We start from the raw sequence: 25682 nt of genomic DNA on the forward strand, positions 1-25682 counted from the left end.
ATGTATGATATGTTACAGAGTGATGTCACGGCTGCACTCTTCAGATGTAGGTCTACATAAATTACCAAGGATGTCACTGCCGTTATTATAAAAGCTTAACAAGACCCCAACCAGACACACCCGCACACACACAACCATTTTAAATCTTAATGGAAACTTAATGTGGATTTTAAACAGTTTAATTAACTGTGATCTTAAGAAAGTTTCTTGACAAGGTCTTGAGTTTGTTGATATCAGATAGCAGTTGCTTATACTACGGCATGGTGTCATCAGCGGGGGGATCAGCACAAATGCGTGCTATGTGTACGCCAGTGAAACCTGATCTTGAGTAATTGTCAGGATAAGGCGAGGGATTGACCTCTGCCATGAACCATATTTTCTGAAACAACACATACTTGAGCTGGCTTTGAAATAGCCTCTGCTACAGGACCAGAGTAGCCTCTGAGGAAGCCAGCCATCAACTTTTTAGTGTAACTAAACAAAGCCTGTGGTAATTTCATTCGCTCACTATTGCATTTTCAGCAAGCAGATATCTGATGCCATCTGCTCTCCCAGATGCCATCCCTCTGATGGCCTTGGCATCACACGGCAGCAATGTGAGGTATGAGTTTATCTGGACACAGCCAGGATGTGCCCCACTATTTTGTATTGAAGCTCTGTTTCTCACCCTTTTAATTTATTTATTAAATCACCTAATAAAACATCTTTTGACTGTTGGACCTCAAAGCAGATGTGGTCATTGTTATTGTAACCAAGCATCCAAGACAGTTATGTTCTGTGTTTCCATTACTGATTAGTGGAAAATGTTACATACAAACTCATGAGGCATGTCATAAAGATTTATTTTTTAAATTCAAACTCTTGTGTCTTTGAAGTCCAAACAACCAGACACGCATCTCTCCTTCCACAGGCTTTACATCTCTCTACAACGAAGTTCACACACACACTGTGTTTGTATCTTGGTGTTGTGACAGCTCAAATCCTGCAGTGTTCAGTTCACATTCCTTTCATCCCAAATCCCCCAGGGGTCGGCCCCACCACTCCCAATCACAGTGTGAGAAAATCAGACAGATGCATGATCTGGCAGATGGTAGGAAAGTCCATGGTCAAAATGACATCTATGTCACACATGCTGTACAGAGTCCATGCAACAGGCGCTTAACTGCGGCCATGAATGAACAGGTTTCTATCACAAGGCCTGCACGTTTCAGCCTGAAACGTTAGGAATCTGGCTGAGAAAACCATCGCCTTTGGTGTAGCGTTGCAGAGTGACTGAATTTGGATCAAAGATCTTTTAAAAATGGTCTAGAGGGCCGCTCAGTTTTTAGTAACAAAAATACTTGCCATATTGGCCTCCTCTCCCATAGGTTTTTTTTTTTTAACCGGAAACCTTCAATAAAAATATACTTCTTAAATTCAAAGAGATGTACAGGATAAGACTTCAATACAACTTTCAAAATCACATTTCAAGCACAAAGAGAACAGCTGGTGACCTTATCCAGTGAATTAAAATAACAGAAAACACCTGAAATATTGGCCCAAATTCAAATTTTCAAAACTATTTTTGACTGACTTAAGTTTGTTTGAACAAATGCACCCAATACTTTTATTTTGTTGACAGCAGGGAAATGGTTCACACTGGGCTCAGTCAACCTGAGATCAGTGTACATGTCCACATCGTACCTGTTTATTCTCGAAGTAACTGATGAAAGTGTGCCCCCTAGTGTTTGAAATGTGCTTTACAGTGAAAATCTGTTCTTGCCTGCTCTTAAATCCAAGAGGTAGAAAAGATAAAGCAGCTAAGTTAAAGTACACATACAAGTCAAAGCAATGCAATGACAAAGAGCAATAAATAATAAAATTTTAGGCAACCAGCAAATGATCAACATTTGAATATTCCTTCCCTAGCTCACTACCACATCATCTGCGTTTAAATACGTTTTTAACAAATCATTTCTTCCTTCCAGATATGCGCAGACGTCGTCCGATTGTGGAAGAGAAATGTAGCGCCGACCTCTTGCGCAGTGAGAAAGTATTGTCTGTTTTTGTGGCTGTACCTGTATCCACCGAGGAAGCAGACGTGGAGGAAGAGGTGGAGTTACGGTGCTCCACAGACACTTTACTGTGGGCATGATAAGAAGTCTGTGGCGGTACCGAGTATAAATGTGGCCCGCCAGCATGAGTGAGGGGCCCGGCATGTTTTTCCTGATTTTGTTTTCCGAGTCCCTCCAGGTGGGCCTGGAAGGTAGAGATCTGTTGTTCCAGAGAGGTGAAATTCTCCTGCACCTTGTCAAACTGAACGAAGAGACATGTTTTTATTCCTGGTGCGTTTTTAAACCTTGTTAAAGCTGTTTGTCTCAAGTTTAGTGTACCTGCTCAATATTAGACTGAAGCAAGAGCTCTGGCCAAACTGACTCACTGCTGCTGTTCACGCTGTTGCTCATGTGGGTGTGACTCCAGGTTAACTCCTGTGGAACAGGGCATTAGATTTCTGAGTGAATACAACAATAACAGAAATAACATATTCTTTTTGTCTTTCTTGAGGAGTTTACCTGCAGTAGTTGTGTGCTGCCCTTCAAATGAACCTGACAAGACTGAAGTTTGTTCCTGTAGTCACCCAAGACCGACAACAAATTCTACGGCAAACACACAATATCATGAACAACACTCAAAGGCAAGGGAAACAGCAATGTTAACAACAGCTGTTAAAATAAAAACTTCAAAGTGAAAATAAAAAAGTAAACTATACTACAGTTTGCTAACTGGTTTCCACATGTCTTTACCTGTGTGTCTCTCTGAGCAGAGGCCAGATCTCTGTGGCCTTGGGTCTCCTGTTTGAAGAGTGTGACCCCAGTATGCAGCTCCTCCAGCTGAGCCCAGAGGTCGTCTAAGCCCTGCAGCATGTTCTTCACACTGGCCTCAAAGTCCCCCTGCACCTGGACAAGAGTGCGCAGGGACACTCTCCTGTCAGACAGAAAAAGAGTGTCTCATAAATGCAACTAAACTATGGCTCCATGGAAGCAGATGGTTGGTACACTAGCAGCTCACCTCTGCTGCAGGTAGGTGTGGAGGAGTTTCAGTTTCTCTGTCACTACAGAGCTTTGGTCCACCTCATCCAGTCCCACCTCTGATCCCACATCAGTCACCTCCAGTGTGTGAGACACTGACTAACATGAAACAGAGAGGATTCACAGGCTGATTTTTAGTATTATGGGTTTGTTTTGTCAAGAACGATAGACAGGGGAGGCAGAAAGAGACAGAACATTAAATTCTTTTCTCATTCCACTCTACTTAATTTAGAGCAGGACTGACAGGAGCTCAGTGATGGCATGTGTTGCCTGCGGTTAGAATATCTATGTATTCCTGAGTAGAGGGTCTGATCTATATTACGAACAAAGACTTTACACTGCTCTAAATGCATAACGCAACTGAAAACACAGGAGATGAAAAGTATGGCTCGAGGCAAGTGTGTGTGTGTGTGTGTGTGTGTGTGTGTGTGTGTGTGTGTGTGTGTGTGTGTGTGTGTGTGTGTGTGTGTGTGTGAGAGAGAGAGAGAGAGAGAGAGAGAGAGAGAGTCATCAGGGTGGGGTGGGGTGAGGTGCATTTTTTTTCCTTAAGTTGGTTTTGTTTTACCTCCAGTCTGGAGAGAAGAGCCTGAATGTGGGGCACATTGGGGTCTGGCAGAGGTTCCTGCAGCACACACAGCAGCAGGCTGTCAGCCAGGGCAAGAATCAGATTAATATTCACACCTGGGTTTCTTGCCTGGTACATCCTGAAGAAAAGAGCAAAAAATTGTACACTACATGCAACACAATTTTTGGGTAATTTATTAGAAAACTGTTGCCAAAAAAAAAAAAAAAAACATTCATACCAACTGAAGACGATATAAGTGTGACAATAATAAAGCCTCACCGTAAACACTGGTCATTCCTGATTTCAGTCACAATCTCCTGTTCAGTCCCTGGAGGCTCTCCCTGGAATTGAGAAAAAGTCAGTGAATAAATATCACAAAAATAAAAACACAAACAAGTCCATGAGGCTGTGCTCACCTGGCTCTGTCCTGGCTGCAGGCAGCACTTCAGGGCATGGATGCAACCTCCCAGAGAAATCAACAGAAGGCACACAAAGAGTAGCCTCCAGCACACATCCACTATCAGTACAGAAGGGTGCGGCAGTGCCTCCACTTGGCAGACTGACCAAACTACAAAAACTGGAGTAAAGCCATACCAGGCTCCCAACGTGCCCACAATCTGGGACCACGGTGTGTGCTGGGACTGAGCAACAACTTGTGTTTGAGCTGAACTGTAGGTAAAGCAAACAAAACCAAGACAGTGTGAGATCAAGGTTACCTAATAATTAAAAACACTATTAAATGGTTGCTAAATGGGAAGGACAAGGGAAAGTTCTTTCAGGCCAGCACAAATTTTACGCAGACAAAAATTCCCTTTAATAAACATTAAAGTTTGATCATCGCTTGCCGCATAATGACTGGAATTTACAAAATCTTGTTTTTAAAACAGCACAAATAGTGATGGAACATTACAAATAATGGTATCCTTGAAATCCTCCAAATTCACAATAACAGACCAGCTGTATTTCCAGTTGTGTCAAAGAGGCTAACGCTTAAAATAGCAGTATACTAATTTATAATTACTTCAGATGTTTTGCCTTGTGTGTAATGGTAAGTTCTAAGACATGACCACCACAGAAGACTTTGGCTTTAAAACTTGCTGTAAAGCAATTACTACACTGACATATCCTTCCTTTAGCACCACACAATCAGTGTACTGAAGAACTCAAATCAAAGGCTAGTAGCTGAAAGATAGTGATCTTCCTACCTCTGCAGGTTTCGGCTCCTTTCTTCACGTTCTCCCTTCCCGACTTCCTTTACCCGCTCCATCCATTTACAGGCCCACACCCAGCTTACCCCGTCTGCCTTTCCTGAAACCCCTTGCTTTTTGAGGTAGCTGACTGTTAAACAAGGCATAGGAGCAACACAGACACAGTCATTCTGGCTAAAAATAACAGCAGGTTGTGTAGATGTACTTGTGTTGAGAAAGTGATTAACACGTGAACAAGCATGATAAACTGGTTTAACTGGAAGAATTGTTTTAGTTGGGTAGTGGCATTTTCCTTTCCTTGCATTCCATCCATCTGGAATGTGCTTAACATACCGATCACCATTGTACAAAGGACAAGCCCAGTTCCACCTATTTACTCCAGGAGCAGGCAACAAGCCCTCCAAATGTCACGACTTTCTGTATGAATCACAAACTCAATGACCAGTTCCAATCTGTGCAACAAACAATCCAAGTTATTTTTGCAAGATTGAGCTTTACAAATGAAACAGAGCACATTTTCAATAAGTAATCCCCATGTATAAATCAGATTAGTAAGCACTGTCTGTTTAAGTTGTAATAATCAATGAATATGAGTTTAAGTGTGTTTCTGCTCTCTTAGGTCATGCTGCCATCTAGCAGCTGTGACAGGAATAAACTTCAAACAAGATCAATTCAACCTGAAGAGGCACCAAAATAAGGCACCAATGGTTTCACGATTAGAGATTTTTAAGAAAAAATGAAAAAGATCAAACAAAATCAACTAACAAGTAATGATAGTATGGCAAGGGCCTGAGCCTTAAAAAATAGAAAGAACACTGACAGTTTTTGCTTTTTTCTGTCACAGATTATCTCAAATAATAATTAAAATTAGCAACCAAGCAATCACCAGTCTCCTGAAATTAGCTGTCAACTGATGTCGATCGTTTTAAGTTGATTTTAAGTGCCTGTACATGCATGTATACAAATCCTTTCAAAGTAATAGAATGAGATTATCACATTTGTTATGATTAAGATGAAGGGTTAGGATATTATTATTATTTTAGTATATTATGGTGTTATTTTCTTAATGAATCTCTTAGCAAGCATAAAGTGACATGTTGTGTGTGCACACTTTCTCTTGGTACCACTCTTCATATGCCAGTGTGATAAAGTCCTGAATGCAGCCTGCATCTGTCCATCAAGTTCCATCTGAGCTTTAAATAAAATACACGCAGCTTTTCCTTGGATTTTCAGAGTTGTTCAGTTCATACAGGAACTTCAGCAGTCGGGGTTAACATGTTGCCGTTTTGCTCCTCCATCTCAACCATTGAGACTAGTCAGAATTTATTCTGAGGGAAAAAAAGAGAAACAAAAGGACATTTTAAAGTTGTTGTTTTTTGTTGCTATTGTTTACATTTAAGCTAAAAAAAAAATAAAAATACAAATACAAAGGATTATAATACATGTAGAGTTGCATACACATAACAGCATTCTGTTGCAACATAAGCAGTTTATAATTAAAGTAACACACACACCTTGAAAAACTAAACAACCACAACATAAACTCACTTTGTTTTTGTAGAGAAGGTGATCAGGCTTTTTCTTCTGTTTTTACAGATTTTTTATTTTATTTTCATTTTTTTGACAGTGTGCGGGAAGGAAAATTGGATTTGGTAAGGGGGGGGGGGTTTGGCTCGTTTGAGGGCCAGGATGTGTGGTAGCCGTTTTAATGTTGCCTTCTGTTAATGCTTTTCTTTCAGATTTTTTTTCCCCCATTTCAAGGTGGACCCTTGATTTTTACGGAGGGTGTTACAATCCTTGATTGGCTGGCATGGGATGATCGTCAGTTAATTCAGGTCACCTTTGACTTACTGGAAATAAAAGCTGGCCAAGATAAGTCTTCCGTCTATCTTCCATGCCACGTGACATCTATTTATTAGTGATCATTGTGTCTTGGTTATGTTATGTTAAATAAATAATTTTATATTCAAGTGTCTTTTAAGTGTAAAACAAACACATAAAGCCTTTCCTACTCTCTGTTTTGCTGCTGTCTTTTGCAGACTGATCTCTACATTTGCAAAAACAAATGCAAGTACTAATTGCTATATTGTAATGTATTGTTTTACTGAATGTAATATTGAACAATATTACATTGAACAATATTACAATGTAACCATCTCCTGGTGGCTGCTTTCACCAGTATAAGTCACAAAACTCTAATTGTCACAATCTAGTTTCTTGAAATGAAAGTGGGTTCACTGTACTGTGTGATGCTATCGTGTCAATGTGGCTCAAAATCTCTGAGGAATGTTTCTACCACCTTGTTAAATTTATCCCATAAAGAATTAAGGCAGATCTGAGTCAAAAGGGGTCCAAAAATTGTGCCTAGTAACGTGTCTGCTGAGTGTATATTTAACTGTGTTCTAATATGTGGTGTAAAAAGTCTTCATTGGATCATTTTTCAATAAGAAAGACACTACAAATAAAGGAGGTTCTCTGGGATTTCAGAGTCAGGAGTGATGGAGTAAAGCTCCTCATAGTTATAATACATGTCTGCAGTCTTGTTCAAGGTTTCCAGGTTATTTCCAGATTATTTAAAGTCTAACAGCAACTGTATCTCCAAGAACGTTGCATTATAAAACCAAACATCATTTAGGTATGAACTGTGTGTCAGTTACGACAATTACAACTGGCATCTAAAGTCAATAGAGTATCTTCAAAGAATGGAACAGTTTGTATTTACTTTACTAAACAGAGGTATGGTAACAAAGACAAATAATGTGAAATGACTCACTGGAAATTTCTGATTATCAAGTCAGTCCAGACTGTAAAAATAAAAACAACCACATAGCAAAAAGTAACAGAGTTCAACAGAGTAAAATCATACCAGACATGAGCAACAATATTCTAGGATAACAGATAACATGTAACAAATGTGTTAGGACCATGACCCATTTCTGACATTTTGGAATATTTATTCCATATTCTCTTTTTTTATTTATTTTTTTTTTTTCTTACAAATACTTTAAGGAATGTGTGCAAAATTACAGATATGCAAAATGGGATATCAAATCTGTAGAAGCTTCCCATCACTTCAATAACTCAAGTATTAGCAGTTTCAATCCCAGTATCTTTTTTTAAAACATGTATTTAGGTTAGGGTTTTGTTTTTTTTTTATAATCTGTCCAAAATAAAAGCATCACATTTTTTACTGTCGACTGACTTTATTTTTCTCATAAAGTTCTGGCAGCTTGCAACACAACATTTAACACTTTACAGACACATAAAACTGTGTTGATGCATTTCATCTCTGTATATACACACGTGACAGTGGCAGGATCACATGACAAGGTATTTGTTTATTCATGTGCGTACAAGCTGCTGTGGACAACATGCAGGATTAGTCCGTGAGTCTGCACTGGCTTTGCAAAGTAACATCACTGCACAGTTCAGGGCTTAGTGATGTGAACTTCACTGGTGCCACTACCATTTGTGGTTGTGGTGATGATGTACTGTGTGGTAGCTTGCTGATTCGTCGGCTGCTGCTCCAGTGGTTCGGTGTGTGTCTGGGTTGTGCTCTGAGGAAGAGTCTGTTTCGTCTCAAGCTCAGTCTGACCCTCAGAGATCACGTAGTGTGTCTGTTGGGATGATAACATTTCAAGTTATACAATAAATCTTTTTTCTTTTTCCTTTGACTAGGAAAAAGCAGGTTTCAAGTTTCCGCCTCCTATTTTTACCGCATATTTACGTAATCCAGCTTTTAACTGTAAATTATGAAGCATCATCTACTGTTAAGCAACACTTTCAAGTATGGAGCACTGAATATAAAAACATATGCTCATTGTGTAGTACAAAGCCAAATTCAACTGTCATTTTCATCTAACAAATATCAAATTCACTCACCGTTTTCACCTGGTTGCTGCTGACTCCAGATACAGGAGTGCTAGCCTCAGCTATCACATACTGTGCATGAGGTAGTGTCATCATCTGGATTTCAGACGCTGGAAGAACAGGAATATATGATTTTGACTGGTAATCACAGAGCACAGAAGCATCAAAACATACGGCACGTGACTGGTTATGGTACTTACAGTAGCCTCGGTAGTTCCAGTTTCCTGGAATGTAAGCGTGCTGCACCGTCCCCTGCTGCTGGGGGCTGCTTGTCTGGAGGGTGTGGCTCTGGGCTAAAGTGACAGGAGTCAGTTGGGCAGGGCTCAACTCCTGACTAGTCTGCTGGGAGGTGGGGCTGAGGGGCTGACCAGTAACCTGAAAATCAGAAAAAGAGATTCGCGATTAACATTATGGTGCTTACAGGGTTTCGCTAATATGCAGAAAGAAACCTTATTACCCAAATACACTTAAGTTTCAAAACGACTGTTTTAAATGAGTCCTCAAATACAATAACTAATTACTCTAGCTTAAAATTATCCCCAGAGTCAGTGTGGGTTCACCTGGGTGGCACCTTGTCCAGAGCTTGAGGGCTCAGTAACCTGAATGTGTTGCACCTGGATTGGGTGCTGACTGTAACCATGAGGGTCGTGTAGCTGGTTCACATCTACTGTCGGGTGCTGGGAATGTGGGGAAGAAGCCTGGAAAACAGATAATATTACTTATACATAACTGATACATAGCAAACACTGTAACTATTTTGCTTGCATAGTTTCACACACAAAGACTGAAAGGTTCTTTAGAAGCAAAAACTACAACTAAAAGCAGCAATTTTCCAGAATTTTCACAGTAGCTGGTAGTTTTGCAGCTCTAATTACAAACTCAAAAACCACAAAGAAAGTAACAAAAGCTTCAAAATTGCTAGTTTGAACCCTTAAATTAACAAGGTCAACTTAATTAGATAATGAGAGAAAATTCTTCTTTTGATCAGGTAACCATATATAAGCTTCATTTCTGGAACTAGACATGAGTTTACACCAGCATGTTGGCAGTTTATGGAACACCTGCATTCTTTTAGGCACCATCCTATCGAGATTATCAGCTTCCTAAGCATCTATGAACTTTTTAAATAATGTAGATTAGACTTTCATGCTTACCGGCGCTACCTGGACCACCTGAAGTTGAATGTGCTGTGGCTGGGACAAAGTACCTCCTGCCTGGGAGACAGGAATGTACTGGATCCTCTGGTAATCCCCCTGAGCTGTTCTATAGTCTGTGGTTAGTGTTTGAGAAAGTTCTGTCATAGCCTGGGTCAACAGATCTGTGGTCTGTGAAGAAAAGAAAATCCATACATTGAATATTATGAAATTTCCTATAGGCAAACTTTTCATTTATCCATGTTAAGGCAATATCCTCCTTATGTTTTTGTTTTTTCTTTTCTTACCACTACAGCCTCCGCTGTGGTACCATCTGTACTGATGACTGCAGGAGTGCTACTGATCACTGCTGTAGTCGGGATGGTGTTGGCTAGCTGAGCAAACTCTGGATGCTTTTTCCTGATATGTTGAACCATCTTAGTCTAAGAGAAAAAAAAAGCACACCTTATTGTGATTTCTACAAACAATCTCTATGGTAACAAATTTCTTCTTTGATAAAACTTCACTTGCCTTGCTGCTGTACTGTTTGGAGCAGTGTGGACAGCAGACTGGTGCAGTAGCAATGGTACCTGTCAGCTGTGTGTGTGTGCTCAACATAGGGTCTGGCTCACCAGGAGCAGCTGGGCGTAACTTACGGATGCTGGGAGGCAATTCTGCCCCTGGATGGTTTTTCAGTATGTGAGCTTTTCTCTTACTGGCACTCTTGTACACCTGCAGAGATCAGTTCATTTGATAGATTTAGGTCCCTTTGACACTAAATACAAACAAACTGGCACCAATTAATATCTGGCGCTTGACCAAGTGGGACTTGGTACACCTGGCATGTACTCATAGATAAAACAAAGGCAATAATGAGGTGTAGTTATTGGCGTTAGCTCCAGTTAAGAGTGATTAAAAATGACACAGAGGTGGACGCATGAAGTTATTTTAGTTGTTGTTTCCCATGGCAACGCCTATTAAGCGCCAAACAAACATATTTAGACATGTAACCGATGATATATTGGAAAACTAAGAACATAAAACACCTCTGCTGGTAGTGAAAGAAGAATTATCCAATAATTTGTTGTTTTTGGTTTAAAAACTCAATTTATATGAGACTGAAAGCTGATTACTTGCCATCAGAAACAAACTGATGTGACCTGCCCTCTGACAACCCAGACAGGATCCAGCCCCTCCACAACCACCATTTGATAAATGCATAGATGGACAACAGGCTATACTTTAAAATAAACAAATCAGTCCATCCCCAAGCTCCCTGTGGACAGAAAGGGGGGGATTAACAAACCTTGTCACAGTACTGGCAGAAGTAGTCCCTGTTGGGCTTGATAATTGGCAGCGTTAGCTCAGGCACATCATCAATACGCATCTCTGGATGACGCTTGGACAAATGATTAACCTGTAACCAGAAGAATAAGAGTCACGACCACTGGAATTCAATATCAGGTTAAAATCTCTCCGTGAGTTGTAGCTCACCAGCATTCCTCTGCGTCTGAATCCCATCATGCACACTCTGCATTTGAACATGAAGCTCTCAAAGTCAGTGGTGGGGACCTTTAGTTTGAGGGTTTTGGAGCGGTGGATCCGGTCAGCCTTCTTGGCCTCTCTGTCAGGATTGTGCATCCGCTGCATGTGCTCCCGCAGCTTATCTTTTCTCTTATTATGACAAAAAAAAACGTCAGATTAGAACACATAACTATAAACTAACCTTATCAAGTGTTATCTCTCAATGCTGTTCCTTTTAATCTTACCTTGAACTGTTTGCCACATGTTGAGCACAGGAAGTCCTTGCGGTCAGAGTGGCGCAACATGTGCAAACGCAGCTTGTCAGGTCGACAGAAGGCCTTGTCACAGTCTGGGCACTGGAAGTTCTTCTCTGAATGGAAGCAGCGGATGTGCTTCTTTACCTAAAGAAAGGCATAGTTTGTGGTCTGGAACTGAGTGTTGTTATGTCTGTAAAGACATCTGAAACCTCATAACAGCATTAAACGTTTTAGTCACAAAAACATCAATGTTCTTGGAAATGGGCCATCTTTAACCTTGACCTACTAATTGAAGAAAACATTCAGCTTTAAATCCACCTGTTTAGAGCTGCCTGTAAGGAGAATTAAAAAACAAAAAAACATGAGGCTATTTCAAATAGCTTTATAGACTAATATGGCTTAATTCATAAACCTTTTTTTTGTTTATTCTTTGCAAACCATAGACATGAAAGTAGGTCCGATCAACATGTTTAGTGACTATGCCCATGAAACCAAAAGCTGTACCTGATTTAAATTTGACTTCCCCCTTAAAGGTTTTCTCTTTCTGCAGCAACAACCTGCTCTGGATGCTCTACACTTGTATCAATACCTGAAGGTCTCATTCTGACACCTTGTAATTTCACTCAGGACCTCAAACTCAAGTAAAGGAACAATAATGAAATTCTCTGTCAAACCGACCCGACCTTCCTGTCGAAGAAAATCACCAGTGATGAGGTCTGAGTGTGAAAGCACAGACAAAACCACAGATTTCACGCCTAAAATGGGCTCAGGTAACTGGAATGAAACTTATATAGCACCTTTCTACATAATTTGAGCACTCAAAACACTTGCCGTCTTTGTACGGACCGGCATTGTTCTCCTTCGTTTTGTACATGACTTTTTGGGGGGCAAAGAAAAAGCAAGAATTTATTGGAACCAGAGAAAGAACGTTTTGCGGTGCTGCAAATGCTTGCATTTGATGCGGTACTTTGATTGTTTTGCCACGAGTTCCCGGCATGCAATGCACGAAAGTCACGTGGTCTGTCAATCTCTATTCAGTCAAACATCCATACAGCACTTTTATCTTTTTAAATCTAGCATTCACACACATGCACACACCGTGGGAGCGAATATTTAGTGAAAATAACCTTCTTTCTCTACCTTGTCTTCAAAATAAAATTCTAGCAGGAGCAAGTCGTAGGAACTGTAGCCAAAGTTAAAAGCAGGTGGAGTCTGATTTTTTTTTTCCATCTTACCTTGTATGACAAAAGACTTTTTTAAACAAGAACAGAAAAATATTTCAGGTACAAGGTCAGAGCTGTACAACTGTTGGTCAGCTAAAATGTCACATGTTAGCTAAGGTCATGTCCAACAAATTCTGTTAGCCCTGAAGGCTAGCTGTTAGCTCATTTAAAAATCACTGTTTCACTAACCTGGATGAAATCACTAAATGTCTTCTTGCACGTAGGACAAGCAAAGAAGCCATCCACAGCATGGACGCCTACATGGTCTTTGAGGAGGTCCAGCCTTTCAAAAGTTTCTGGGCACAGGAGACAAGAATAGGAGCGATTCTCTGTGTGTACCAGGAGATGATCATCCAGGGCTGAATCAGTCGTGAAGCTCTTGCTGCAAATGTGGCAGGAAAAGGTGTAGGCTTCCCGACCATGGACTCGCAGGTGCTGCTCCAGCTTGTCTTTGTCCCGGAAGGCCTTCCCACAGTTTGTGCATTTAAAAGGACGGAAACTCTTCCTGATAAAAAGGTGCTGCAGCGCTGCATTCTGCAAAAGAGAGAGACAGAGATCTACTAGCAGATACCTCAGCAATGTTTTCTGAAATCAGCTAAGACACACAAAGAGGCTGACAGATGCAGTGGAGTGTGTCAGAGGAGGGTATCTCCTGAGAAAAACATTAAACTATGGAAAATGACAAAAGGAATCCCTGAACCTTGTGTTTTTCAGTCATCCTCCAGGTTCCACCTACCTGCACATCCATCTGTGAGGGAAGCAGGCATTGAGGAAGAGAGACACACTGTTGTAAAGCAAGCATGGGCACTATGGCACCACATAAGCTAAATGAAAAGGTAAATGTTGCCTTTAAGCAGACAGAATCTCCAGTTTTACCCGTATTCTCTTGGCACGACGCATGTCTTGCGATGTGAGATGAGCATCTGATTGGACACTCTGTGCCGGATCCTCCTTTAATGGAATAGGCAGGTCTGTACTGGGGGGCGGCGCTACAGACTCTGGAACGGGTTCCCCAGCAGGAGGTATAAGCTGACTCTCTGTCTCTGTCCCGACCTCCCCTTCTGACTCTATCTCCACCACCTTGAGCCCATTCTGAGCTCCCTCTGCATGGTCTTCCACTGGTTTCTCTGTCAATTCGAGCATTTCCTAATAAAAAGATAAAGGGGATATTGTCATTTAGTCTTCCTACTCATCATTTCCCTATTTAGCATTTTTTGACTAATGTTATGATTTGATGAGTTAACATTTTAGTTCTTTTACTTTGCTCTAAGACAAAAGTACAAACGACTTTTCTCATCAAACAACTATTTTATGCATTAGGATTTCAAATGATTGCTTCATAATATCTTAATCTGTAACTTTCCAAAGAATCACTTTGTCTAAATTATCTCGAATCAGTGTTAAATCTTGACCTACTCCATTAATCAACACAGCATGTATTAATGCGCCACTTACTGTTGTCTTCTCTCCACCAGTATCTACTGGTGGATCCAAACGTATAAATTTAGGTGGGCGTCCAGGTCGTCTTCCTGTCCCGAACCTCTTCCTGCCTCTTCCTCGGCCCCGGCCTCTAGACCTGTGCGATTTGAACAACAGTGAAGACGTGATCGGGGCTGAATGCATTAAAAATAAAAAGAACAATTTGAGATAAGGTGATAAAAAAAAAGTTTTACCTGGTAACAGAGTTTAATTTGTCATCGTGCATATTGAGATGTTGCTGCAGTTGTTCAGAGCTCACAAAGCGACGGTTACACTCATAACAAGGCCAGTTCTTCTCTTGCTCCCGAAGCACTGTAGAAACAGGAGAAAGTGAGAAACAGAAGGAACCACGACAAAAACAATAACACATCACCTTTCTGATAGTTTAATACTTCAGATTAAAATAAGCAGGACAGAGGCATGGTGTTAATATTAAGAACAGTAAGGACGGAGTGCTGAGACAAACCTTTTCTCTCTTCTTCTGTAACATCATGAATTTTTTGATTTACAAACTCTGCATATGATGCTGCATACCAGACCTGCAATGGAAAATCTCATTAAAAAGACAGACTCCAGTGGTTTCTTTAGATATCCTTCATGTTTTTCACACTCTATTAGTTCTGGTTTGCGGCCTCTTAAAGCAGTTAAATCAAACTCAAATGAATGCATTCTGCTCTGAACAACACTGACCTTTAGCTCTTGCTTGGGTTGGATATTCTTGATAGTTGTGTAAAATATCTCTGAGCCGTACTGGTAGGCCACCAAGTTCTGCTCTAGGTGATTCTGAGCAGGTCTCACAAACATCATCCAGTTGCAACTGTCCTCATCAGAAAGGTCCAACCACATGTCATTAGACTTCTCTCCATCCTTCTCTGCATCCAGCAGACACACCTTAGTAAAAAAAAGAAAGACAGATCACCAATCCAGTTTAAATCTCTGCTTAGGAGCTGTTTATATAGACATAAAAACTTTGTGGTATCCTGTATTTTCCCAGAATTCTCACTTACATTTTTTTCTTCCATAGAACAGTGCAAGAAAATACAATTAAATAAATATTGTAAATATCAGTGCTGTGCAGCAATTACTTACTTTCAAGTGAATGTAGTGGTCCTGCAACTCGCTCTGTGGAACCAGTGGCCCCTCCACAGGACCAAATTGTGTGCGCTTTGGGATGCGTCTCTTAGAAAACACTCCGCCCAGGAAGCGGTCAATGTACAGGACCAGAGGAAGACTGGCTCTTGCTTTGGACATCACCGGCCGGTTGGGGATGGGGTGGAGAGGACCGTGCTTCAGACAAACTGAGGGGTTTGCAATATTACACTCCTCGCACCCTGACAGAACACAATAAAAGAGCAAAGTCACCACCAATAGGTATAAAAAAATCTAACTGAAAACATTTTAAGGAAACTCACTTTCACTAAAATCTAAAAAGGCATTTTGGCAACCCGTATGAGGAAGCATAACCATAACATTGGACTTTTATTGACAACACTTAACTTACAGAGGTTGTGAGGGTTAAATGATTGAGGCTGATGCAGTTCCCAGTCGTCCATCTCAGAGTCTTCATCCTCATCTTCATCAGAATCGTCTGTTGAGTCTGTGGCCCCAAGAGGACTAGAAGGAGGGTCTGCGATGTCACCCATGGAGGTGAGAGAATTGGACACAGACAACTGCTCCTGTGGGAGGGGTGGAGGGGGGATTCCAAACAATGTAACAACATTCTTTGATCACGTAGTCATTTTAAAGTCAGGAAACATTTTTCTATATTCTTTTTGAGGGACTGATGCTGAAATGAAAATGTTAGCTAGTGAGATTTCTCAGGATGATTTTTGTTGCTAATCCATCATATGTCATTATTTATGCAGTGCAGTATGTCAGTAGAAAAAGAAAGACTGCATGCATCTGGTTACAGCAATAACTGGTAATGGAATTACAAAATAATGTTTCTGCTTGAATTTGTCAATTAGAAAGATGAAGCTCATCATTCATGAAACAGTTTGTGCTTGTGTTTCCCTACTTTGTACCTGAATGGATGTTAAAAACAAAAGCAGACAAAGGCTATTTACTTGTTTGAAAAGCTAAACAGCTCCACACAAACAATGCATCCTCACCTGGGAAACCGGCTCCAGGATAGCTTGTGGCGCATCTGCTACATTACTGAGAACATGCAGATTGGCTGCATTCATGTTCTGCCCGCCAGGCAGTAGCACTGTGACCTATAAACGACATTTAATTGGTTAAGGGTTCTCTAAAAACAATGTGGTGCAAAAGAGAGCAGGTAATTTGACAATAGCTGATAAACTCACCTGTTGAGTTGTACCGTCCTGCTGAATGTAAGCCACTTGTGGCTGATCAGCAAATACGGTCTGAAAGAACAATGAGGTGAGTATGTGGTACTTTGCAGTGAATAATGTTGTCAGCACATGACCTAAGTGAACAGGCCGCCATCCATCCACTGCCTGAAACCATCTGTTTTAGTTCCAGTTCCCCTCCTTTTATTTCAACCTTCTTTAACTTTAAACAGTTGGCTTGTTTGTCTGTTTTATCCATATTAGGAATATCTGTCCAAATTGACACCAGAGCCAAGACATGAAAAAAAAATACCTGATACCTGAACTTTTGGCTCATAGAGAATATTTGGACATCAACAGCATTACTTGAAACTTTGGCTATATCGAATGTGGCCAAAGTATAATTATAATTATTATTTTTTGCAAACTGTCTTATATAAGTCATGAAGAATGGCTTTCATAAAACAGGAGCCTAGTTAACACACAACGCATTGTGTCCTGTTTGTATTAAACACCAAACACTGCCTGCCTAACAGGGCATATCGTCCTACTTACACATGGCATGTTCATGCCTAAAATGTCAGATAAAAATATCTCTCCTCTGAATAAGATCCCATCTTACCTGAGTGCCATCTGCAGGGTGTATGTAGACCAGTGTGTGCTCTGCAGACTCTACCGAGGTATAGGAGTTTCCATCTGCTGTATAAACCACCTGCTGCTGTCCTCTGTCTGCCTGATCCCCACTGTACACTATTTGGGCCACAGTGCCACCTTCAAAATGCACCTGCAACATGTGTATACATAACACAAAAGCTTTGAACCATCTGCAGCAATATTACATCCGATTTGATGAGCAGGAAACATTTATTTAGATGGGTCACTCTTTTCCATAAAAGTAAATGGTGAATTGACGATTTAGCAGCCACCTGTGCCAGCTGACAGAAAGTGGGTGTGTGCAAAAGATCAATTGTTAACATGCTTAAATTATTATTATTACACATCTTGCATCTTTTCAGTTTGTATGACTCTGCTGTAGCTGTTCAGACAAATCAAATAAGACGGTGGACCTGTGTGCCGTTGCTTGAGTCACTGTTAACAGTCTGACTCCACACTGCTGAGGGTTCCTGCTTGGTCTCCATGGCAGCAAGGTGCCAGGCCTTTCACCACAACGATAACTTCCCTCCTTAGACAGCCACGGTGTCTGCAATCCACAGAGATAAGAGGATTTGTGTTATTTTAATTAAAATAACAAAACATAACGATAAATAGAATAGCTAATACAGAAGGGGAGACGCTCATGTCATTGGTAGTTTGACGTCTAAAATCATAGACTAGCATTCAGAATTACATTTTTTGCAGTTTTTTTTTTTTCTACAGAAATGTTAATATTGTTAAGTATATTTATGAATGGGTGTCTGTCACACCTTCATCGATGTCATATTATACTTGTTGTATTAGTAGCTGTGAAGCTGCAACAATGGAGTACTGCAGTAGCCACTTTTGGGCTACATGGAAAAAGATACGAGCCCATAGGCCGTTTGAAGCTGAAATTTTGGCTCGCCAGACAGCGTTTCGCTCGGGTGACAGAGCATGCAAGCCAAAATAAAGGCAGCATGTTTCTTCGTGCACAGAAAGGACACACAAGACTCTCAGCGGGGGTACGAGGGAAAAGGCGGTTTGCCGGCAAGGCCGCCCGGAAAACTGTGTCTAAATACAACCGCACATCGGCACAAAAACCACGGTGAAAAATCATGTCTCGGTAAAGTCATTCAGAAATCTACTTGGTATAATCAATATTAGATTCAATTCCCCCCTATTTTAACCCCGCAGGTTCTCAGTCCCAACCGGACCATACCACAAAAACCAGTGCTGTAGAAACCCGGGCATATACTGCACTGCTACATTAGCATTACGCTCATATAGTCCCAATGTAAGGCCGCACTTTGAGACAAACATAACTTGTCAAGCTGAATGACATGGACCACATTTTACATTTTTTAGGAACATTGGTTTTGAAGCGCTAAGGGCCTGAATTATTTGGGTAGACCCACCCGTCCCCCATTTCTAGTTGAGTCCAGCCCTTCAAGTCTACTGTGAACAAGGAAGAACAGGCTCCATTTTGGGTGGGACTAACAACAACGGCTACATCTGAAGAGACCTACAGAAAAAAATACATTTTGTACCGATTTAGCTACGCTTAAACAATCCGCACATTTAATGTACAGTAACGGAGAGACTACGAAGCGATCGAGCTACAGAACGGGTCGTTAATCAGTCCCGGGTTTTCTTTAATTTTCTGGAAAACGTACAAGTTGTTCTTACCTCAGAATGGTAGCTGCAGAGATGGCCGCATTGCATATATTAACATAATCTGCCTGGTAACTCGCAAGCTCGTGGTTTCTGATTGGCAGTTAGTTACTTAAGAACAGGCGGGTGTGTTAGTTTAAGACGTTATTTTAACAAAATGTTTTTTGTATTCAGAGGACATATAAATTATTTTAAAATAAACACTGATGTTATAGTTGTAACTTCCTTTCGTTCTAGTTATAACATTTCAGTTTTAGCAGTTCATTTATAGCCAATCAAAAAATTATACCCTGTGGTCATCCAATTATATTTAATCACATCTACAGAGGCGATTCGCAACCTTTCAAAGTTGTGGTAACATTTTTACCACATCCATATGTGGAATATACAAATAAATCTCTTTATTTGTACATATAAATATTTTTTATGTCTATTAAAGAGTGGAGTTGTGACTTAAATACCACTGGAAGCACTACTGGTCGATTCCCTGTCGTGGACGCGTAGAAAGTAACGATCATCAAGTCAATTTAGCTGTAATACAGATTTATTTCCGGTACTTCCGGTTGTTACTGTTTTGGCCTGAAAAGGTCCGATGTCCACCTGCAACAGCGTATCTTTTCTATGTGCTAATTCTTAGTTTCACACAATTCTATTACTAATGTCTGAGTGTCTTTTGAAGCTGATTACCGGAACAATGAAATGCCTGTTTTTCTTGCAATGATGTTGCAGAATCAGAATACTTTATTTATTCCTACGTAAGTTATGTGATTACAGTTGCTGCAAAACAATAAGAACAGTAACAGATTAAATGAAGTTTAATAATACAATATAGTACAAAGTTAAATAATAATAAAAGAAATAGCTCTAATATATATAAATAGCTCAATTATAAGTATCCAGAATATTACAGGGATTGAATATGTATATTGCTCTTATAGTTGTAATGCTAGTGCCCTTAGATCTCCACTAGAGAGAGCCAAATACTCCTGGTAGAGGTTTTTCATGTTTATCTCGCTTTTAATGCAGTATTAAAATTATTTATTCTAGTATGATACTACTGGGTTTGCGATCCAGTAACGTTTGTAACCTTCAAGAAATTAGGCCACCACAGTGGTTGCTTTGTTTGATTGCTATAAAAGTAGATTTGCCATCACTTCAATCAAGTGCAATATAAACAATCATTGATTCTTGCACTTCAGTCTATGCTCAATCACCCACCATTTGTCATTTCCTGTTATTTTTTGTTTGTTTGTTTTACAAAACCATTAAGAGAACTTTGAGTGTTTGAACAGAAGGCCATCCATAATTGTGAAATGCAGCAATTTAGGAAAGACTTGAGCTCCTCATTCAGATAACAGCCTGGAGTAAGTATATGAGCAAGATTGTCAGTGGAATAACCTCACTGCAGAAAAATATTACGACTTTGCCTTTTATGGTGGAGCCGCTGCACAGAATAGACTGTAAAAGATATGTGAAACCCTGCTTTGTGTGTTTTGAAGAGCATTCAAATGACTTTTATTGAGGAAAACCATCTCGTACCTATTCGAAAAAGTACAGCAACAGGGAGATTGGCTAGAACTGATCTGAAGCAAGAAACTTCAAGATGAGTTTCTCACTGTCCTCAAGTGGTTTGGCTGAAACCCAGACTGAAACACTGAGTATCTGTGAATAAACCTGGTGATGCTTCCTAGTATGCTTAAGAGAATCTGCCAACAAGAATGAGAAATCATCTAAATCAAGGGTGTCAAACATAAAGCCCGGTGGCCAGAACGGAATCCAATTTAGTCCACTAGGTTGGCTTTAGGAAATGTGAAGCAAGGCATAAATGTTTAACTTTTAACTGTATTTTCATAAGTTTTACAGCTTTGGCTTCTGATAAACACTTCCCTCATTGCCATTCATACTATCCCAAAGTAAATGAGTAATATATAAACAGGGAAATCACAGAAAACTTCCTGTTTTTTCACATCTGTTATTTATATATATATATATATTCACTGGTTCAGGCCACTTAAAATCAAAGTGTATGTGACCCACAGTATGAAATGAGTTTGACATCCATGATCTAAATCTTACTTGTAATGTCTACCCAGGAAGTTATAATGACTGCTAGATTGACTTCATGGGTCTGATTATATTTGACATCAAGTCCACAACACAAACCCACTAGATCCTGCTGATTTCATGTAATGAATGAGTACTAAATACTTAACTGGGGGAAACTGACACTTCGTTGTGAGTTTGGTTACTTCATACTGAGACAATTCCTTAAACCTCTGAAATGTAACTCCACAGTTCACGTTGGATTTTGAATGCCTTCAGATAACTAATTAATTAACAGGTAGCATTACATTCAAGTGAACTTATTTTATACAGCCAAAGCAATTTTTTATTAAATAAATAATTTTAAAACAACAACAACAAAGTAAACATGTCATTTGTTGCATTCTCATTGGACTATATTAACTGGCAAGCCGAAACAGGAAATTAATTATCTCTCTTTTTTTCTGGATGTATTTTTACTCAGGTATCTGGGGATCAAACTGACACATACCAAAATTAATCTAAACATATGCAAATTAGAATTGCTCTGACACATCTAACAACTGATGTTATAAAAATTAATAACCGATCCGTGCATGCTGCCTGGAGCAAAAATCAAATTTACATGAGGCTTTTTTCAATAAACCATCAGAGAGAAATAGAACTGACACTCTAGTAAAACAAACTCAAGTCACAAAACACCCAAGCTGCATGTGTGTGCGACTGTGTGTTTATAATTACCTTATGTAAACAAAGAAAATCTAATTTTCTTCTGTGATGTTATGTTCAAAACTGAGGCATGCTGCTCACATCATTTGCAATCTTGTAAAATAGTCAAAGTCTATTCACTATGTTTGTATACAAATACTATGAACAAGACAAGTATCAACGGGTATCGTTTTAGTGAAAAGTGCTTTTTCCTGAACATGTTCTGTTTAGCTAACAGCCTAAATTAGTAAGTTTTGCCAAATGGACCGTTGAGGAAAGACAGAGATGCCCAAAAGAATCCTGAAAGCTTCTTCAGAGCTTTCAGGTTGAATGTCTCCATAGACCTGGCATCCAGACCTCCACATGTACAAGACTGTTTATTTGTTTGCCATATGATGATGTACTCCTAGCCATGCTCTCTTTCAGCTTCAGTCCCATTCACAACATTACAGCATAACTTTTCTGATTTAAAAAGCTAAAAAAGAAAGCTAAACAAACTAAAGTGATGTTCTTAAATTAGAAATCTAACTAGAAAACTGAACCTTTCATGTATTACTACAGTTCAAGGTTCTGAGATTGAGTTAGTATCTCAGTACAAGTACTTTGAAATTACAATTGATGACTCACTATTGTTTACACCTCACATTAAGCAGCTGGTCAAGAAATATAAACTGAAACTTGGGTTTTACTTTAGAAGAAAGTCCTTTTTCTCATTTGAGGCAAGACAGAGCGTTGTAGTTTCCACGTTTATTATTGGACTTGATTACAGTGATGTTACTTATATGCATGTGTCCAGGGAAGACCTACATATGCTAGTTTCCGTCTATCAAGCGCACTGAGGTTCGTTACAAGTTTTAAAACTCTTATTCACCGCTGAACATTGTATGCATGGGTTGGGTGGATTCAACCACTGGGATATTCTTATCTATAAGGTAATTGTTGGTTTGCCCCCAATTTATTTATACACTTATATTCATCAAAATGTGTGGGAGGTCTTAGGTCCTAAGAGTTATTCATTTTATCTGTTTCAAAGGTTTGCAAATTATATATGCATTATATACACCGTATATATGTGTAGTATTGTTGCATTGTTTTCTTTTAGTTAAGTATGTAAAAGCTTATTCCACTAATCTGTTAAAAATATTAAATCATTGGCATCAGTATGTCAGTAAATGTGTGTAAAAGAATGTGTGTAGAGATTATGTCAAATTATTATTATTATTATGTAAACATTTCAAAGCCAACTGTACTCCACATATGTGGTGCAGTAATAGTAATGCAAACCTGAAGATTCAGATGGGTTAAAATTATGCTTCGGGATTCTGCTCAAGCTTTTAAGACGAATAAAGTACAAGCCAAGTGGTTGTGACCAGTAATGCTGCTACCTTTCATGTTGTGTTCATAAATTTTATGTATACATTTATTATTATAAAAATGCAGCGGTACTGACTTTAAGTGACACATGAAAAAGAAACTCGCCCATATTCCTCGTTTCCGGAAACGTTGCACAAAAGCTCACTGTCTGAAAAAAAAGTTCGTCTTTAAGTGAAGAAGTCTTATAGCCCACAGCTTACTGCAGATAAATATAGTTAGGTATATTTCATTTAGTAAATGACATTATTCCTCCAATAAGTGTCCCAATATTTTGCGTCAGCTGTTAATTCTAATGTGCTTTATATTTTTGGGTGGATGGTGTTTGCGCGCTAGCCGCCTGATGGCGCAGTGCGCACTGCTCTGGATCAGAGGAACCAGGGGAGGGAGGAGGCAGCAGGGGCAGATCAGCCGCGCCACAGACACACAATCCACATTTCCAGAGGAGAGCGACAGTCAGCCCCCCCTCCAACGTTTTCTGTCGAGCTCGGGTAACAAAACAAGCGAAGCAGGACTCGTCTCGCTCGTCGAGGTCTGATCATCAGATTGTTCCCTGGACTTGATTTGGTCTTTATTCTCTCGGAGGTCACCTTACAGAAATAGCTCACAGGATATAAGTTATTTACAGTAGCATTATCCGAAGATCCTGGAAGATGGGTTCGGTCCCAGCGATATCTGTCCTTATTTTGGGCATTGTGGTTCCAACGTTGGCCGGCTACATTGAGGTATGTGAGAAGAAATGTTTCCTGATTTACTGTGTAGGCCTACCAGGTTAGTCTAAGATCCAAAGACCAATGTGGTAGCCTCAAGCAAAAGCTGATTATTTTGCCCTGTCCTCACATGAGGTACTTACGGCTAAGCTTTGCCGATCTTCTAATGAATACACTATGTTACCTTGGTTGATGTGAAATATACTGATAAGACTTTTTCTCTTCCACACTCGGATTCCCACAGGTAGCGGAATGAATTCAGCAGGGAGGAAAGGGTTTATGAAATTTTTGTTACCTGCTTTTTTTATAGTTGCAAATGCTTCGCCTTGTGTTCATACATATTAAAACTACTTAAATATTACTCAGTTTACTTCCTTTAATTCATTCTGATGCACTGATTGCAGTTTATTGGCGAGTTGACCAGCGTGGGGCTCAAATGTCCTATAACGAGAACTATAGCAGGATTTGGTGCAGAGATCAAACGAAAGACAATTGGTGCTTAGTCAGGCATTTAGGGAAACATAGAACCTCTGCACTGGATCACACACAGTCATGCAGCCTGCTGTACGTCATGAATGTATAGACGATATTACAGAAAGGAGTATCCTTTTACCTATGCAGTCTATTTTAATTGTAGCTTTTCCTGTGTCAACAGGATGTCCACCTTTTATAGCAGACTTGAGTTCCTGCTCTATAGAGTGGATAATATATTTAGAAGCACTGAATTACCTCTCAGTAGTTGATATGTTTGACACAAATGGTCCAATTGTTGGTCTCCTTGTTCAAGCACTCACGCTCTCACACTTGCACACTTATCTACGTGATGTCCTATTTTCCTGCTGGCTCACCAAAACTGTGATGCCTGCAGTGTCAGACGTGTGTGTCAGTGGATAACAATGCACCCATTTTCACAGCAAACAGCCCCACCACCCTCCTCCCCCTCAGAGGTTAAGCATAAGTATTGCTGCTTACTGTGGAAGCAGCCATGACAAAACATTTTAACGAGTTATCTTTTCCTGGCACTTGTATTTAGCAGGGAATGTTTCTCTCTCCTGTATTTGCGACCCCCAAAAAAAACCTCGGCCATTTTGAGGCGGTATTGGCTGGCATTGTGTGTGAGGAAATAATGGTTATTATGTCCCCAACAAAATCTATGCTGCTGCACACTCTACAAAGACCTCTCCCCTCTGCAATGATTGCCTCCTCAGTCAGCCTTACTAACCACACGGACGTGCTGATCGATACAGGACAGACTCTCCTGAGATGATTAATGGATGAAATCAATGAATTTCCTGATCAGTCACCCAGATTAAATTCAGAAATTTATGGAAGCTGCTCTGCATCTTGACTGTAATGCACATGCTGAGGATTCCTGTGGTTTAATCGATGGGTGTCCTGGAGGACGGGCCTTTTTTCTTTGTTGGATTATTGCAGTAAAACACTGCATGGACAGAATATGGATATTCATATTTGTTTTTGCACCTGCCTTCTTTGCAAATACACTTTCTTCACAAAGAAAAAGATTTGATATTGAACCAAACTATGCTGCTGTTAGGTAAAACAGAAATAAAAATGCCTTAGAGCTGAAGAAATAAGATGACAAACCCCAAGGGATAAATATTTTACAATGTATTTATTCAATTTATGATCTGACTATTCAGGATCAACATCAGCTCACAGCTCAATTTATTAAGGTAAAATACATATTCACAAAGGTTAGCTTTTTTCTAAGAATTGAGTTGAACACTGAGGTGTATCTAAACAGACACAATAATGAAGTCAAGCTGTTTTGCCCTTTCAATATAAATATCAGTAGTTTGAACCAAGCAGCCATCTTCCTCCTTTTCACTGCTGCTTTTGTTTGCTAGTGGAGTCGCTGGTGTGTGGAGATTGGGCAATGCTAATGAGGTTGTGGACGCACAGCT

General features: G+C 39.9%; 3 protein-coding genes across 11 annotated transcripts in view; 1 reads left to right on the forward strand and 2 right to left on the reverse strand.

The window, feature by feature from the left end:
- Positions 1-825: 825 nt before the first annotated feature.
- Positions 826-5003, reverse strand: LOC101487683 (uncharacterized). The gene is made up of 9 exons (XM_004560619.3): positions 4839-5003; positions 4050-4302; positions 3913-3974; positions 3634-3772; positions 3049-3167; positions 2784-2964; positions 2553-2636; positions 2373-2468; positions 826-2295 (listed from the first exon to the last, which is right to left on the reverse strand). The coding sequence occupies exons 1-9, from the start codon at positions 4985-4987 to the stop codon at positions 1951-1953; spliced, it is 1428 nt and encodes a 475-aa protein (XP_004560676.3). The 5' UTR covers positions 4988-5003; the 3' UTR covers positions 826-1950.
- A 2978-nt stretch (positions 5004-7981) lies between these two features.
- prdm10 (PR domain containing 10) lies at positions 7982-19086 on the reverse strand. 3 transcript variants are annotated; one of them, XM_004560488.5, is made up of 23 exons: positions 18941-19086; positions 17686-17819; positions 17241-17402; positions 16634-16693; positions 16439-16543; positions 15829-16003; positions 15417-15658; positions 15018-15218; positions 14794-14866; positions 14522-14639; positions 14304-14424; positions 13725-13994; positions 13038-13382; positions 11614-11769; positions 11339-11518; positions 11151-11261; positions 10376-10576; positions 10153-10287; positions 9866-10036; positions 9272-9409; positions 8912-9086; positions 8724-8821; positions 7982-8458 (listed from the first exon to the last, which is right to left on the reverse strand). In XM_004560488.5, the coding sequence occupies exons 2-23, from the start codon at positions 17755-17757 to the stop codon at positions 8270-8272; spliced, it is 3498 nt and encodes a 1165-aa protein (XP_004560545.1). In that variant the 5' UTR covers positions 17758-17819; positions 18941-19086; the 3' UTR covers positions 7982-8269. The 3 variants fall into 3 exon arrangements, with proteins under 3 accessions (XP_004560545.1, XP_076729515.1, XP_076729516.1); XM_076873400.1 differs by lacking the exon at positions 18941-19086 and adding an exon at positions 18670-18693; XM_076873401.1 differs by lacking the exon at positions 18941-19086 and adding an exon at positions 18043-18385.
- A 4374-nt stretch (positions 19087-23460) lies between these two features.
- Positions 23461-25682, forward strand: part of aplp2 (amyloid beta (A4) precursor-like protein 2) — a 52547-nt gene continuing 50325 nt past the window's right edge. For 6 of the 7 annotated variants that reach the window (XM_004560483.5, XM_012921679.4, XM_012921677.4 and 3 more), the window contains exon 1: positions 23462-23772. In XM_004560483.5, the coding sequence (XP_004560540.1) occupies positions 23701-23772 (72 nt within the window). In that variant the 5' untranslated portion in view covers positions 23462-23700. Of the gene's footprint in view, positions 23773-25682 lie in introns of all 7 variants that reach the window. The other variant, XM_076873403.1, reaches the window with a different exon arrangement.

Source organism: Maylandia zebra, linkage group LG14, assembly GCF_041146795.1.
Source record: "Maylandia zebra isolate NMK-2024a linkage group LG14, Mzebra_GT3a, whole genome shotgun sequence".
Lineage (NCBI taxonomy): Eukaryota > Metazoa > Chordata > Actinopteri > Cichliformes > Cichlidae > Maylandia > Maylandia zebra.